Source organism: Ceratotherium simum, chromosome 5, assembly GCF_057802395.1.
Source record: "Ceratotherium simum simum isolate JZ-2026a chromosome 5, ASM5780239v1, whole genome shotgun sequence".
Lineage (NCBI taxonomy): Eukaryota > Metazoa > Chordata > Mammalia > Perissodactyla > Rhinocerotidae > Ceratotherium > Ceratotherium simum.
In genome coordinates this window covers 37,545,650-37,562,953 of record NC_141904.1, presented here as the reverse complement: position 1 = coordinate 37,562,953, position 17,304 = coordinate 37,545,650, and the positions used below count along the sequence as shown (strand labels likewise).

Here is a 17,304-nt window from a genome sequence, read left to right as displayed (position 1 = left end):
CATTTAACACTGATCACCAATCCTGGTTTTATGATAACTGAATTCAGTAAAACATCTCATATTGTAGAAATCTTAAACAGTTTTAATCCAAAATGTAGAAAGAGTATTAGAATAGTCAGTATACCTGGTCATCAGTTTTGTATTTTGTATAGTGGTTTGCGTTTTGTACAATGTTAAGAGAATAAAATATGCTAACAGCTATGCTTTAAACTTCTTCCATGTTTCACTGTCCAAATTCCGGTCTGTGATAGATTTATTCATTTGTTTAATACGTTCTTATTGAGAGTCTACAGGGTGAAAAGCTCTGTTTTAGATTTCCAGTAATTTTCTGTTGAATGTTCATCAAGTTGAAGGATAATTCAGTGGTCATTATATTGTTTACAGATCTTTAGGGAAGACCACTGACACCTCTGAATACTTATTATGGGCTCAGCACAGGTGCTTTTTATCAGTTTTACTTCATCTTCTCACAAGGCCTGCATCCCTCCTTATTTTACAGACGAGGAAACTGAAGTTCAGAGAAGTTTACTATCTTGCATAATTAATAACTGGTAGAGGTAGGAATAAAATCTTGTTCTGTTTGAGTCCAAGAGTCCGTTAAAAAGATTCTAATGCAAAAAATTTATAAATTTTTAAATTTAATAGCCGTAATACTAAGTTTATGTAGTGTAAGGTTTTTTGTTTTTGTTGTTTATGTTTTATAAAATTTGTGGGTTTTTTGTTTTTTTTTTTATAATTTTATTTCTTTATTTATTTTCTTCCCCCAAAGCCCCAGTAGATAGTTGTATGTCATAGCTGCACATCCTTCTAGTTGCTGTATGTGGGACGCGGCCTCAGCATGGCCGGAGAAGCGGTGCGTCGGTGTGTGCCCGGGATCCGAACCCAGGCCGCCAGCAACGGAGCGCACGCACTTAACCGCTAAGCCACAGGGCTGGCCCCAAAATTTTAGTTTTTAATATTGAAGTGAGCCCCTCTTTGGGCCAACATTTTTGTTTGCTTTTTGGAGTTAAATTCTACTTCTCAGGAATGAAATGTCTATTTTTTTCTGCTTTTGTGATTTTTGAAACACACATACGCACACACATGCACGCAAAACACTTCAACTATAAGAAAATGGAAGTAGTTATGACCGGGACCTAACATTCTGTAGATTATTTAAATTCTGGTTTCACTAACTTGCTATTGTGTGACCTTGGGCAAGATATTTAATCCCTCTGGGCCTTCTCTATCAAATGGGCCTACTATATTTCATAGGATTTTTATGAGGATTTACTGCGATAATTCAATGGTTAGTACATAATAATATCTAATGTTTATTAAGTGTTTATTTTGTATTGTCTTCTGCCTCTCAGAAGCTGTCAGAACCAGAGTCCCACTATAGCCAATACTATAGATGTTAATGAGTTTCTCTAGTGTTAACAATACATCTAAGCAAGAGGAGAAGGATTTATATTGTTCTGACAGGTGCTTCAGTTACCTCATGATTAAGCTTATGTTTTTTATGGCGAGGACTTTGTTTTCTTACATAGTCATTTCCTTGATTAAGCTTCGATTTTTGGATGACATCATTCCATTTGGTATAGTTGGATTCTCATGCTAGTCATTTTCTTCCAAAAAGAGTGTAATTTCTTTTTTCCTTAAGTGTTATTAATTATTATTACATCAGTTCTGATTGTTACGTTGTAGACAATGTTAACATTGTAGAGTATATATATATATATTTTTTTGGTGAGGAATATCAGCCGTGAGTTAACATCCATGCTAATCCCCCTCTTTTTGCTGAGGAAGACCGGCCCTGAGCTAACATCTATTGCCAGTCCTCCTCCTTTTTTTTTTTTTCCCTTTTTCTCCCCAAAGCCCCAGTAGATAGTTGTATGTCATAGTTGCACATCCTTCTAGTTGCTGTATGTGGGACGCCGCCTCAGCACGGCCGGACAAGCCGTGTGTCAGTGCACGCCCCGGATCTGAACCTGGGCTGCCAGTAGTAGAGCATGCGCACTTAACCGCTAAGCCACGGGGACGGCCCCAATTGTAGAGTATATTTGCATCAAATTATATACACATTTAATTATATATATCTATAGGGCCGGCTCCGTGGCTTAGCGGTTAAGTGTGCGCGCTCTGATGCTGGCGGCCCGGGTTCGGATGCCGGGAGCGCCCCGAGGCACCACTTCTCCGTCCAACATGAGGCCGAGTCCCACGTACAGCAACTAGAAGGATGTGAACCTATGACATACAACTATCTACTGGGGCTTTGGGGGGAAAAAACTGAATAAATAAAATCTTTAAAGTGTAAAAAAAAAAATAATTATATATATCTATAAATAAACTAGAAAAAATCCCTTTCTTGATCTCATTTCTTCTTCCTTCCCTTGTTTAAACTAGGCCTCAGTCTCCATTGCCTCAGGGAAAGGAAGGCTATAGCTGTAATGTCAAAAGAGAAACAAAAGAAATTAATTTCTTTGCTTTTGAACATGCAAGATGATTATAGAGATGATGGGGATAGTAGGTAACACATTATAGAGTGCTTACTCAGTGCCCTTCACTCTCTGAGTTGTTTAAATATATGATCTTTTAATTTTCAGTAATCTTCTGAGGTGAGTACTGCTGCGAACTTTTATGGGTTGAGGAAATAAAGACAAAAAGAGATTAAATAATGTCACGTGCCTAGTAACACCATTAAGTGGTAGTGGTAATTTAAGAGATTACAGAAAGATAATTTTGACTATGAGATATTTTTACCCTATGACCTGACTTTAGAACCTGTACCCTTTGAATTCCAACCCCCCTCCCATTCGCCCAAACTCTGCCAACAATGGATGTGATTTCTTTGTGGTGCTTTGTTGATTTGTAGTTACAGAAACCTTTTTCATGAAAACTCTCCAAGAATGGACTCTAACCTGCCTTTCTTACCTCCTTTCATGGAATAGTGCCAAAGTCTTGGACACAGTAGAGAAAGACCTCAATCCCAGGGGCCTAGGCTTTTGTTTTTGTCAGTTGAGTAATATGTCAAACATATGAAAGAATGCATATGAAACATATACAATTTGAAAAATAATTATAAAACTAACACCTGCCTATGGCCGGGTCAAGAAACTAGAACTCTGTAGTCCCTTAGATGCTCCCTCTCTGCATTTCCTGATGACATGTCCCTCCCTCTACCAGAGGTAACCACTGTTATGACCTTTGGGATAATCATTCACTTGCCTGTCTGTAGAGCTTGACTATCTATACGTATCTCTAAATAGAATAGTATTTTGTCTTGCCTGTTTTTTGAACATTATTATTATAAGTGGATGTCATACTGCATGTATTCTTTTGAAACTTGCTTCTCAGTTATTTTCGATTGGACTCATGAGTAAATAACTTAAAACAGTTTGCTTACCTCATAACTTCTCATTTATGGAAACAATTGCTATTTGTAAAATACAGCTTATAATTTTGTAAAATACAGGTTATAATGGAGATGAATTATAAATATTTATTTTTCCCCCCCTCTTTCTCTAGTTATTGTAGCTTTAATAGACAGAATGGGAGATGCCAAAGACAAGGTTCGAGATGAAACTCAGACTCTGATATTGAAGTTAATGGATCAAGTAGCACCACCTATGGTAAGCCTACATTTTAAAATTCAGATTTTGCTGATTAATGATGAAATATCAGTAAAGATGGATAGTAATCACAGCAAGTCAGTGAAGCCCCAGGTGACGTGAAGGCTGAAATTTTAAACAATAAATTGTTGTTAATGCTTTAAAGAAGCTGAAATTTAAGATAAAATGTCAATATTTAACTTTTTGCTTTTTTGCTTTTCCTTTTCTTATTTTCTCCTCTTTAAAGTGTTTTTAAAAAGTTAACTCAGAGATTTTAGTGATTTAACGTTATACTGATTATATTATTCTTTAGGATTTTCTGGTTTTCCTTACCTGCAAATTATACAGTGTTCAGTGAGAAAACTTATTTTGAGAACTACTGAATGTTGTATTAATTTATGCAACTCTTACAGAGAGAAGCAAATTTTTTATTTTAACAGATGCCTACTAATAATATAAAGAGTATATTCTATGACAGTGATCTGTGTTTTATGAATACAACGGAAAAAATTTGCCTTTGTGAAGGTGTTTTGAAAGGAGAGCAAAAATAAATTGACACGTAAACAAAGATTTAAAGAGTAGCTCATGTTAACTGGAAAAAAATAATTTACAATATACACAATGATATTATGTGTTATTTAAAATACAGTTTAAAAATTATCATATTATATATATTTTATAAAAAATTCAGAGTATTGAATTGTAAAAGTAAACTATTTTCCCAGATATTTTATACCTTAAACTAAGTCCTTGTTAATAGTTTGGTGGGTATCCTTCAAGACTTATTTAGGGGTTCAAATTTTAAATTGTTTTTGGCATGCTGTTTTTACAAACCATACCCTCAGGGGCATCATTGTACATATATCTTTGGATATAAATATAAGTATATAGAGTAGAGTTTCAGAGATGGTGTTGCTGAGTCAGGTTATTCACATTTAAGATTTTTTTTGTAAACTTCCAAGTTACCTTCCAGAAAGGTTGGCAGAGAGAGAGAAATTGAATAAAGAGTCCAGAAAGAATCAAGTCCAGGAAGAGGAGTGTGTGTGTGTGTGTACACATGAATTTAGTAAATGGTAAGGGTGGTATTTCTAAATATGGGGAAAGAATTGATTGGGACAATTGACTATATCTTTGGAAAAATAAAGTTGGATTCCTTCTTATACCAAACGCATATATTAGTTTTAGATTATTTGTGTAGGTTTATCTATGTTTTTTCCAAAAGAAAATTATAGTAGTTAGCAATAAAATGACTTTCCCAAATATGTTTCTGTGTTTGGATCCAGTGTTAAAAGGAGAAAAGCCTGAATTATAAAACGTTGAAAAAGCCTGTTTAATGTGACGGTCTGTAGTAGTTACTAGGCAACATTGGACCTTTTAAATGCTTACTGGACTACTGGGCTTATAATGGTAGCATTGTTGTTGAAGGTTTCTAAAGCTTAGAACAAATTCTGTGTCCTTGGAAATTCTAAGGTTTTTAGGTTTTAGACATAGTTTTTCTGAGAATGATTGAAATCTAAAGTGAAAGATATAAAGTAAAAACTAAAAATGTGATTAAGATATTAAAAAATGGGTGAGAACAGCATCAGTGCAAATTTGGCTTAGAAAAACTTGTAGAGAAGTAAATAGTCTGATGGGAAAATTCAGTTACCAATAAGGTGGGTGGTAAGGTTGGGAATAGATAAAAGATTATAACATGAGGAATTTAAGTTTTTGTTATACATGTTTACTTTTCTTTTGAATAGTACATTTGGGAACAGTTGGCTTCTGGTTTTAAGCACAAGAATTTTCGATCTCGAGAAGGCGTGTGTCTGTGTCTTATTGAAACCTTAAACATGTAAGTTTTATGATTACTGAAAATAGCCTCCTTATGTTTTTTCATTTTTCAAAAAAACAATATCCGTTACACAAAGCTCAAGGAAAGCTATGGAAATAAATTTTAAATAGTTATTAATTGATCTATGGTACAGGAGTTATTATTTTATTTGATACCTTTAGTTGTTAATTTTTTATGTGTATGTTATCTTGCATGTTGTTAATTTGAAATTATTAGCCAATGATAAAAGTGTTTCTCTTTTTTTCTTAGTATGTGAATAGTTGCTAACTAAAATACCTGGTCATATGACAAATATGCTAATATAACTTAGGATCTACTTCTGTTCTGGACCCAGTATGGAATTGTTTTTAGTTCAGTGGTATTTCAGATATTGTAGCCGTTTCTCCCACCTCGACTTTCTAGAGCAGTATGGGTGGTTACCAAAATTGTACACTGAACATCAAGACTCTCCCCGGTAACTAGACAGTGAATCTGGTAGCAGTGTACAGAGCTCTGACAGCACAGATAGCACAGAGCTCGGAACTCCAGTCTGAAGAAATTGTAAACTAGGGCTTTTGTTCTCTTTCTGGATTATTTTTGCAAGTTTTGTGCAGCAAGATAGGTAATATATAGTAGCTTTCAACTTTTCCTGTAGTGTTACTTCTTTTTCTCTAACTATGCCTTCATTTATTTTCTTTTACTCCTCTATGGTCCTTTCTGCCATCTAGAGCTTGTAAGTGCATTCAGTCTGCACAGCTTTTGTGGTTTTTGGCTCTCCTGTCATTTGCTTTCAACCCATGACCTCATCAAAATAAGCATCATAAGCATAAATAGAGATTTTATTGGAATGCAAATTTATTTGAGACCCAGAGTCTAAAAAATTCACTATTTTAAAGCAAAAGCTAAAATTTTCTTGAGTTATGGATAGGTTGCTAGGTTTAAGAGTGCCATTGGTTGAACATTTTGCTTTGTTGGATTGTGTGTTGACAATTTTCATTGTCAGTCATGATTATTCGAGTTCGCATATTTCACACTGTTTAGAATTAGTTTTTGCTTGTGTCTCATATCCTTCGTGTTCTAATGATGTGCGCCCATGCTCTCCACCATATTTGTCTTATTGATACAGACAAGAAGAAAGTATAAGGATATTTTGTTTATTGTTTGATTAAAACCAAATTCTCTTTATTTTTTTTTCAAATTATATTTAGTTTTGGGGCTCAGCCACTAGTTCTCAGCAAGTTGGTACCACATTTGTGTATCCTATTTGGAGATTCCAACAGTCAGGTAAAATTTTATTTACGTTCAAGCATTGACTAATTTTTTGGATACCGCTTCTTTTCTAGTGCTCTTATTTTATTTTTAAAAAGAAGAAAGAAAAGGGTGGAAGGGGGTAGTGAAATCAAGATTTCACTTCATTTTTTCTAATCCACCAAAGTTAGCTTTTAAGAACACATTATGTTCACATAAGTTGCTCAAGTTTGCCAGTTGTTTGGCTGGTATTAAGAATAGATGGGACTTAAAGGATAGTTCTTGAGTTTGAAAGATTGAGTTACAAAGAACCTGGATTCCTTTCTATAGTCCTCTTATATGTTCATTGTGAGGACAGGTTGTTACCTTTCTTCATTCCTGAATGTGGTTGCATAACAGCAACTTTTTGCAACAGTGATAACCCTGTTTAACGGAGGGAATTTGTGCCAGTGGTGTATCACTTGTTAGACATTTCTTTACCTGAGCTACATATACTGTAGGCATAATACAGGAGTGTGTTCTGGATCTTGCCCCTCCTGGTGGAGTTGAATCTTAGCTGTAACCTTTTTGGCACAGCTTCTGTGTTTGAAATAACTCTGGATAAGATTTTTCCTGCTTTTAGGTCCTAGTTCCACCCCTGGAGGTTTATAGAGAGTTCTATCTCTTCATTTGCTCTTTGACAGTGAGCTGTGCAAAGGAATTAGAGATGTCTTCCAAATTCCTGTCTTTAGACCACATTTTATTTCTTTTAATTGTGGTAAAATATAGACAACATAAAATTTACCATTCCAGGCTTTTTTTTTTTTTTTTCCTGAGGAAGATTTGCCCTGAGCTAACATCTATGGCCAGTCTTCCTCTTTTTGCTGAGGAAGATTAGCCCTGAGCTAACATCTGTGCCAGTCTTCCTCTATTTTACATGTAGGTCCACACCTGAGATCCGAACCCATGAACTCAGGCCACCGAAGCGGAAGGCACCAAACTTAACCACTATGCCGTGGGACCGGCCCCCTCCAGCCATTGTTAAGTGTAGTTCATTGGCATTATGTACATTCACAGTGTTGTGCAGCCATCACGACCATCCATCTCCAGAACTTTTTCATCTTCCCAAACTGAAACTCCCTACGCATTAAACAATAACTCCCATTCCCCCCAACCCCTCAGCTCCTGGCAACTACATTTTACTTTTTCTCCATATGAATTTGACTACTCTAGGTACCTCGTAAAAGTGAAACCATACAATATTTGTCCTTTTGTATATGGCATATCTCACTTAGCATAATGTCTTCCAGGTTCATCATGTTGTAGCATGTGTCACAATTTTCTTCCTTGCCTTTTTGAGGCTGAATAATACTCCATTGTATGTATATACTGCATTTTGTTTATCCATTCATCCATGGATGGACATTTGGGTTGTTTCTACCTTTTGGCTATTGTGAATAATGATGCTGTGAACATTGATGTGTAAATATCTGAGTTCAGGCCACATTCTTGAAAGGCACTTTTATTCCAGGAAAATTTAACCATGATAATGATTTGTATTCATACTCTTATTGGCAATTCTTTATACAATCTTATTACAAATAGAAGATTTTTTAAAAGCCACGTTAGTAAGTTTTATTACATATTTCTTAGATTTCTGTAAAACTTTTTACAGCCTTCTCTAGAGGTTTCTTGGCACGTCCTCTTGGTTTTTGTTAATGACCTGCCATAATCTCTCAGGGGTTTAGAGGCATTAAAACCAACTTGGAGCTTTAAGTGGTCTACTAGTGTAATGTTACTTTGAGGTGAAGTATTTTATTGTATCTCATATAAGTTTTTTTTTTAATTCTGAATTCTTTGGCAGGTGAGAGATGCTTCAATATTGGCTATAGTGGAGATTTATAGACATGTGGGAGAGAAAGTGAGGGTGGACCTTTGTAAGAGAGGAATTCCCTCTGCTAGGTAAGTTTTGCTAAATTTGTTTATTTTTTTGCCACTGGTTTTAGAAGTTTTAATTTCATGCATTTGTTTTAAATAAGTTCAATTTTCTGAAATGTTTTAAAATTCAAAAGATGCAAAAGGATATATAGGTTATCACCGTTTAAAAAGTTCTTAAGGTCCTGTAATTTTTTTGGACACTTTCATTATATGCTCATATGTTATATATTATTTAATACGTAATTAAATATCATTGTCAGGTAACTGTCTTTTGATACCAGACAATAATAGTCATTATTCGGAAGATGCTTGAGCAAGGATTTAGTAAAAATATTAATCCATTCATTAAGTAAATATTTTTTGAGTACTTAGTGTTGAAGGTACTATACAAGATACTGGATAACAGAAGGCTCTATAAGAATCAGTCATTACTCTTAAAACCTAGTCAAATAAAAAGAAAATCAAGACTATCTGAGTAGAGTAGCATCAATCAGGTCAGTAAAAATCCTGTTGATAAGCTTCTAGTGTATCAGAATATTTTTTTCAAAGATAGTTTTTTTATTTAGTACTTCTGAGAGTTTTTATTTTTATTAAAGATATTGTTCCAATTAAATTTTCTTTTTGTAATGAAATTTTAGTCCCCATTTTAAGGAGACCTGAAAGGGTTTTTTTTCTTAATTTTTTTTATGGAAAATTTTGAACGTATACTAAAGTAGACAGAGTAGTATAACTGACCTTCATGTACCCGTTACCCAGCTTCAACAGTTAACAACTCATGGCCGGTTTTGTATGTTATATCCTTACCTACTTACTCTGTCCTGTATTATTTTGAAGCAAACCCAAGTCATCATAACATTACATCTGTAATTATTCAGTATATTACTGAAGGAAAAAAATTTTTTGTTTCAATTACAACCACAATACCATCGTCACGCCTTAAATTTTTTTCCGTGTAATTCTGTAATACCCAATATCCACTCAGGGTTCAAATTTCCAGTTGTTTCATAAATGTCGTATGTATGTAGTTTTAACAATTTGTTTGAATCAGTGTCCAAATAAATTCCAACAATTAGTTGATATGTTTTATAAATCTTTTTATATTTTTGTGTATCCCCAAAACTGTTTTTTCCTTGTGTTTTATTCTTGAGTGAGCTGGGTAGTTTATCCTTTAAAGTTTCCCATATACTAGATGTTGCTAATTCTTTTTCTGTGGTGTAGTTTAACATGTTCTTCTGTCTTTATATCCTGTAAATTGGTAGTTGGATCTGGGGGCTTGATCAGATTTTTGGCAGGGGGTGTCAGGAGGAGCAAGACTACTTCATAGGTGGTGGTGTGTTCTGTTATCAGGGGTCTAATCATATCTGGCTGTCTCTCTTACCAGGTAGATTTTTTTTCCAGCACCAATTATTTTTTGGTAATAAGGTTGTCCAATAAATATGCATTTTGTTTACTTATTCATTCATTCATTCGCTTTCTATTTCCAGAGCTAACAAGAATTTCATTTGAGTAAATTCTACATTATCTTATGTGGATGAAAGAAATGATGTTAACATATATTTGTGTGTGTGACTGTGTATATGTATGAATATATATTACATTATATATTTTAAAATTTATATTGGAATTATTTTTTATTAAAGTATTTTAAAGTTTTATTCAACTATGACATCCATACAGAAAAGTATGTAAATCATGAGTGTGTAGCTCTGTAAATTATTACAAAGTGGATACACTCATATATCCACACAGGTGAAGAAGTAGAACATTACAGCCTTCCAGAAGCCTCCCCAAATCCTTTTTAATTTGTGCCTTTTCTCTCCTTCCCAAAAGTAACCACAATCCTGACTTCTATTACCATGGTTTAGTTTTGCCTGTTTATGAAGTTTTTATAAATGGAATCATATAGGATGTACTCTTTTGTGTCTGGCTTCTTTCAGTCAGTATTATCTTTTTAAGATTCTTTTGGGTTGTTGGATCCAGCTACAGTTGTTCATTTTCATTGCCATATAGTTTTCCATTGTATGAATATGCTATACTTTATGAATCCATACTGTTGATGGACTTCTGAGTTGTATTCCATTTGTAGCTTTTATGAATAATGTTGTTAAAAACATTCTTATACGTGTCTTTTGGTGTACATATGTATTCATTCTCTTGGAATATATCTAAGAGTGGAATTGCTAGGCCATAGGGTATGTTCACCTTTAGTTGATATTGACGAAAAGTTTTCCAGAATGATTGTACCCATTTATATTCTCACTAGCACTGTTTGCAAGTTCCCATTATTCTGCATTTTCACTGATATTTGGCATTGTTAATCTTACTTTTATTAAATTTAGGTTTGTGGTGCATGTGTTGTCATGTGGTTGTAATCTGCATTTTTCTGATTACTAATAAAGGAGAGCACCATTTCATGTATTTATCAGCCATTTGGATATGTTTTCTTGAAGTATCTTTTCAGGTTTCTTGCCCCTTTTTAAAAATTGGGTGGTCTGTCATTTAAAAAAATTAATTGATAGGACTTTTTATTTATTTATTTATTTTTTTGGTGAGGAAGATTAGTCCTGAGCTAACATCTGTTGCCAATCCTCCTCTTTTTGCTGAGGAAGATTGGCCCTGGGCTAACATCTGTGCCCATCTTCCTCCAATTTGTATGTGGGACGCCTGCCACAGCATGGCTTGATAAGCAGTGTGTAGGTCTGCTTCCGGGATCTGAACCTGCAAACCCCGGGGCTGCCGAAGCAGAGCGTGTGAACTTAACCGCTGCACCAGATAGGACTTTTAAAAATGTATTCTAGATACAAGCGCATTGTCGGCTATATATATGTTTCAAATATCTTCTCCTACCCTGTGACTTGCCTTTTTACTTTCTTGATGGTGTCTTTTGATGTACATATGTTCTTAATTTTTTTGTGTGTGTGAGGAGGATCAGCCCTGAGCTAACATCTGCCAATCCTCCTCTTTTTGCTGAGGAAGACTGGCCCTGGGCTAACATCCATGCCCATCTTCCTCCACTTTATATGGGATGCCGCCACAGCATGGCTTGCCATGTGGTGCATCGGTGCGCGCCGGGGATCCGAACCGGCGAACTCCGGGCCGCCGCAGCTGAGTGCGTGCACTTAACCACTCGCGCCACTGGGCCAGCCCCCGTATGTTCTTAATTTTAATGTAGTTCTCAGTCATTTCCTTAATGACTAGACATTTCTGTTCCTGGTTTAAGAAATCTTTGCTTTTAATGTCGTGAAGACATTCTCTGTGTAATTGTCTTGAAGTTTTATTCCCATTTAGATTTATAGTCCATGTGATTTTTTTTTGTAAGTGGTGTGAGATAGGGGTTCAGATACATTTTTTCTCCATATGGATACCCATTTGGCTTAGCACCACTTACTGAAAACATCTTCAGTGTTCTCTCTGTTATAAATTAAGTGTCCACATATCTGCTTAGGATTTTTGCATTTATGCTTGAAGTAAGGTTGGCCTATAATGTTCCTTTCTTTTTAAGTTATGTTTTATAAATAATTTTGGTTGTTATAGGAAACTCCTTATTTGATTTCCCCCCCATCAGAATCAACCTCATAGGGGTTTATCATATGTGGGTAGCTTATACTTTAATGTTCTTACTGAAGTAAGCCAATGTATTATTAACTCCATCCATTCTTATATATGGTTTCTCCCTCTTCTGATTGTGGCTAGCCACTTGCCAGATGTGGACTGTGAGACCCAAGCAGTGACAGCTAGTTGATGAGAAGCTGAAGGCTTCCAGACTCCCAGTACATAGTTCTTTCCCCTGTGCTGTGCTTGTGTTGTTCTCATCGATGATGCTTTTCTGGCAGGTAGTAGGGAATGGGAAGGACTTTGCATAGGTATAAGGTGTGGTGAACTTTGCTTCTTCAGGCATGCAGAGTGTTTTCTATTCTTTTAGTATATGGCCTCATTATTTTATAGGTACTATTTTGAATCTTGACACACAATCTTGACTGGACACATTTATATTGAAGAGTTCTAAAACTTTTATGAGGTAAAATATGAATGAATTTTGCTTTACCCCTTTCTTCAGATGATTCTTGCACTACTGTTTCCCTCTTTCCACTAACATTTATTCTCAAGAGTTAACTTTATACTGAATATTGCATTCATTTGAAACTATATTCTTTTGTCATAGTGATTATATTCTAACTTTAATGTTTCAGAAGGGAGATTTCTGCCTCTCATGCTTCTTTCTTTGTGGTTACCAAATTTCCTGTTGGATACAGCCCTCTAAGGTTGAAGTTCTGTTTTTGTCCACCCTTATATTTATATCAAAAACATTCTTCTTTGTTAAAACAGCTAAACTAAGTATAATTCATAAAGCCATTGAATCAAATAGTTTCAAAATAATAATTAAAAATTGTTTTTCTCTATCAGCTATTTTTAAAAAGATAAGCTCTGACAGTGTTGTACTGGCATAACATTAGACATATAGGTAAGAATTAAGAGTCCAGAAATAAACCCTTACATTTATGGTCCATTGATTTTTGTCAGAAGTACCAACACCATTCAGTGGGGAAATAATAGTCTTTTCAACAAATGGTGCTCTGGAAACAGGATTTCCACATGCAATAGAATAAAGTTGGACTTCTTCCTCACACCACACCCCCAAATTAACTCAAAATGGATCATAGAAGTAAATGTAAGATCTAAAACAATAAAACTTTTAGAAAATACTAGGCAATGGTTTCTAATATATGACACGAAAAGCATAAGCAACCAAAGAAAAAATAAATAAATTATACTTTATCAAAATTAAAAACTTATGCTTCATGGAACATCATCAAGAAATCAAAAAGAAAACCCACATAATGGGAAGAATATTTGCAAATCATATATCTCATAAGACTTATGTCTCGGGGCTGGCCCCGTGGCTTAGTGGTTAAGTGCACGTGCTCCGCTACTGGCGGCCTGGGTTTGGATCCCTGGTGGGCACTGACGCACCACTTGTCCGGCCATGCTGAGGCGGCTTCCCACATACAGCAACTAGAAGGATGTGCAACTACAACATACAACTATCTACTGGGGCTTTGGGGAGAAAGGGAAAAAAAGGAGGAGGATTGGCAATAGATGTTAGCTCAGGGCCGGTCTTCCTCAGCAAAAAGAGGAGGATTGGCATAGATGTTAGCTCAGGGCTGATCTTCCTCACCAAAAAAAAAACAACAAAAAAAAAGATGTCCCAAGTATATAGTAAAAAACTCTTACAACTCAACAGTAAAAGGACAGATAACCCAATTTAAAAACAGGCAAAGGGGGGCTGGCCTGGTGGTGTAATGGTTAAGTTCACATGCTCCACTTCAGCAGCTTGGGGTTCGCAGGTTTAGATCCCCGGCATGGACCTACGTACCGCTTATCAAGCCGTGCTGTGGCAGGCGTCCCACATATAAAGTGGAGGAACGTGGGCATGGATATTAGCCCAGGGCCAATCTTCCTCAGCAAAAAAAAAAAACAAGCAAAGTATTTGAAGAGATCTTTTTTCAAAAAAGATATACAAATGGCCAATAAACATATAAAAAGATGCTCAACATCATTAGCTATCAGAGAAATACAGATCAAAACTACAGAGAAACCACTTTACACCTACTAGGAAGGCCGAAATAAAAAAGACAGACAATAAGAAGTGTGGTTGAAGATGTAGGGCAGTTAGAACTCTGATGCATTGCTGGTGGGAATGTAAAATGGTGCAGCAGTGGTGCAGCTTCAACAGTTTGCAGCTCCTCAAAATGTTAAACATAGAATTACCATATGACCCAGCAATTCTACACCTAGCTATATACCCAAGAGATAGAAAAATAGATGTCCATGTGAAAACCTGTACACAGTTGTTTATAACGGCTTTATGAATATTCATAGTAGCCAAAAAGTGGAAACACCTCACATCCCCACATGTCCATCAAATGATGAGTAGATAAACAAAATGTAGTATATCTATACAATGAAATATTACTTAGCCATCAATGGTAATGACTGATACATACTACAACATAGATGAGCCTTGAAAACCTTATTAGTGGAAGAAGCCAGTCATAAAAGGCTGCATATTGTCTGATTTCATTTATGTGAAATGCCCAGATACGGCAAATCTTTAGAAAGAGAGTAGATTAGTGTTTGCCTAGGACTGAGAAAATTGGGGGAAATGGGGAGTAAGTGCTAATGGGTATGAGGTTGTTTTTTGGGGTAATGAATATATTCTAAAATTGGTCCTGATGATGGTTACACAACTCTGTGGATATACTAAAAATCAATCAATTGTTCACTTTAATGAGGTGAATTGTGTAGTATGTGAGTTTTATCCAAATAAAGCTGTTACTCAAAAAAACATGAGCTCTGAGATACCTAATCGTCTCTTTCATATTGTACTTGTGGTTTATTATTATGACTCTAAACTTAAATATGGACTTTGGTTAGAGTTGCTTTTCCAGTTCTGTGCTAAAGCTTTGCTGGTCTCTATCCTTACCCTGAGTCAGAACCTTCCTAGAACTTTACTGGTCTCTATTCTTTGGTTTCCTAAATTGTGATTATAATCTTTTGGATAATCCAACCTCTGTTGTATTTTTCTTCTGTTGAATTTCATAATTTTTTTCTTTCTGAATTACTTAAAAGATCTTGGTCTCTTTTTTCTACTCTTAAGTTGTTTCTTTCCTCCTTTTGCATCAGATTATATGTGTAATGACCCTCCGTTATGAATAAGCTTGTTTTTCTAAATAGCTATATGGAGCTTTTTATTGTTTCAAGCTTAATGATCACGGGTGAGGGTGATCCAGTGAGGGCCACATAAAAGGAAAATTATACTGTGTTTAGTTTAGTTTTGTTTTTTTTTTTAAGATAGGAGGATATGAACTTAACTCCTTATAAAATTTTAAACAGGGAACTGAAATGTTTTCAATAAATACCAAACAAATGTCAGTGTTTGTTTCACCTGAAAGCTGGTAAAGTGAGAAGCATTAGAAGGAAAGGGAGAAGAGAGGGCAGGACGGTTGTAGGAAATATATAAAGAGCAAAGTGAGGGCTGGCAGCAAGATGAAGGGTGTGAGGTAAGCATCTCTGTGTGTCTTTCCTAGCCCAGCCCAGTCCCAAAAGACCTTTGGGTGATATTTTCCACCTTGACCCTTTTTTCTTTCTTTCTTTTTAGCCTATTACTGTTATATTTGCCTAGTATTTCAATTGACCCCTGTTCCCATTAAAGCTGCCTGTGTCTCCATTCCTTGCTGTATATTTTACCTGCCCCACCTCAATTCTTTACCAACTCTCTTCTATGTTGGAGCTTTCTGTCCTCAGTTTCCTACTCCTATTTTGCTACTCTACAGCTGAGTGCTAATTTCATGCTTCTTAACATCTTGTTCTGCGTTTTTCCCAAAGAACTCTCCTAAATCTTCTCCTTTCTGTTCCTGGCTTGTCGCGTCTTCATTCTGACATCCCACCTTCCAATTCCAGTGTTCCCCCCCTCATCTCATTTTGTCCACATGTTGTCTCTGCGCAGCCTGCCTAGTGTCTGCTCAACTCTGGAAGATACTACTCTGTAGGGTGAAGAGACCTGTGTCTTTCGACTGAAGTGCTTTCAGATGTGTGAATATTATTATTATTATTTTTATTTTTTTTTTTTTTAAAGATTTTGTTTATTTTATTTTTTCCCCCCAAAGCCCCAGTGGATAGTTGTGTGTCGTAGCTGCACATCCTTCTAGTTGCTGCATGTGGGACTCGGCCTCAGGATGAACGGAGAAGTGGTGCCTCGATGCGCACCCGGGATCCGAACCCGGGCCGCCAGCATCGCAGCGCGCGCACTTAACCACCAAGCCACAGGGCCGGCCCATGAATATTATTAATTGTTGAATTTGGGGGTAGGGTTAGAACATGAGGTTAAGGTTTAGAAATCCCATTATAATGAATTCCTAGAAGGTTTTCAACTAAAAAAAGTTTTTTTAGGCCAAAAAGTATCTGCATCCTCAGTTTACAAGTAAGAAATGACAGGATGTGAAACAAGGTTTAAGTAAGCTTTTAGAAATGAAATTATGACAGAAACATAAGAGTACGACAGAGAAAAACATTTGGCAGTTAAAGACAAGATGGCAGTGTCCCTCTACCCTCCCCCAAATCTCTAAGTCATAAATTTAAGAATAAATTGTAACATGATATATTGGAAAGTAAAGGCAAAGCAAACTAAAAAATAGTGCTGTCACCATGATCCCATTTTGGTGTGGAGAAAATATATGTATAAATATAAAGCATCAGAACAAGTACAGTTAAAGTCTCTGGATGGTAGGATTGTGTTTTGTTTCTTTGTTCCTATTTATATTTCCTAATTTTCTTTTATAATGAGTGTACATTGCTTTTGTAATAAGAAACACATTTTTAACTAAAAAAAGTGATAGAAGTGTAGAAAGTCTTTCTGAATGTAAAATCAGAAGTGCTAGTGGAATTGGTGTTAAATGAAAATAGGTTAATAGGGAAAACATCAGATTATCAGTCATATCAGCATCACTTGTTTCTGACATTTTATATTTCATTGTTTTTATGTTTGCTTTCAGCTTCTTTAGAATGATTTTTATGTACTTTTTAAAGATGTCTTGGTGACTGAGTGGATTCATTATATGATTGGAACTAAAGTAGTTTTGATGGGTTTAGAGAAATAATTTTATGATGGAAGAAACACGTGAAACTGCCTTGCGTGCAAGTTATCTTTTTGCAAATGTACCTGCAAGTGTGTAGAGT

At 35.6% G+C, this 17,304-nt stretch overlaps 1 protein-coding gene across 4 annotated transcripts in view; it reads left to right on the top strand.

The window, feature by feature from the left end:
- Window positions 1-17,304, top strand: part of CLASP2 (cytoplasmic linker associated protein 2) — a 170,822-nt gene that overhangs the window by 16,467 nt on the left and 137,051 nt on the right. For all 4 annotated transcript variants that reach the window (XM_087430684.1, XM_087430682.1, XM_087430683.1 and 1 more), the window contains exons 3-6: window positions 3,508-3,611; window positions 5,333-5,424; window positions 6,612-6,687; window positions 8,495-8,592. In XM_087430684.1, the coding sequence (XP_087286810.1) occupies window positions 3,508-3,611; window positions 5,333-5,424; window positions 6,612-6,687; window positions 8,495-8,592 (370 nt within the window). The remainder of the gene's footprint in view (window positions 1-3,507; window positions 3,612-5,332; window positions 5,425-6,611; window positions 6,688-8,494; window positions 8,593-17,304) is intronic.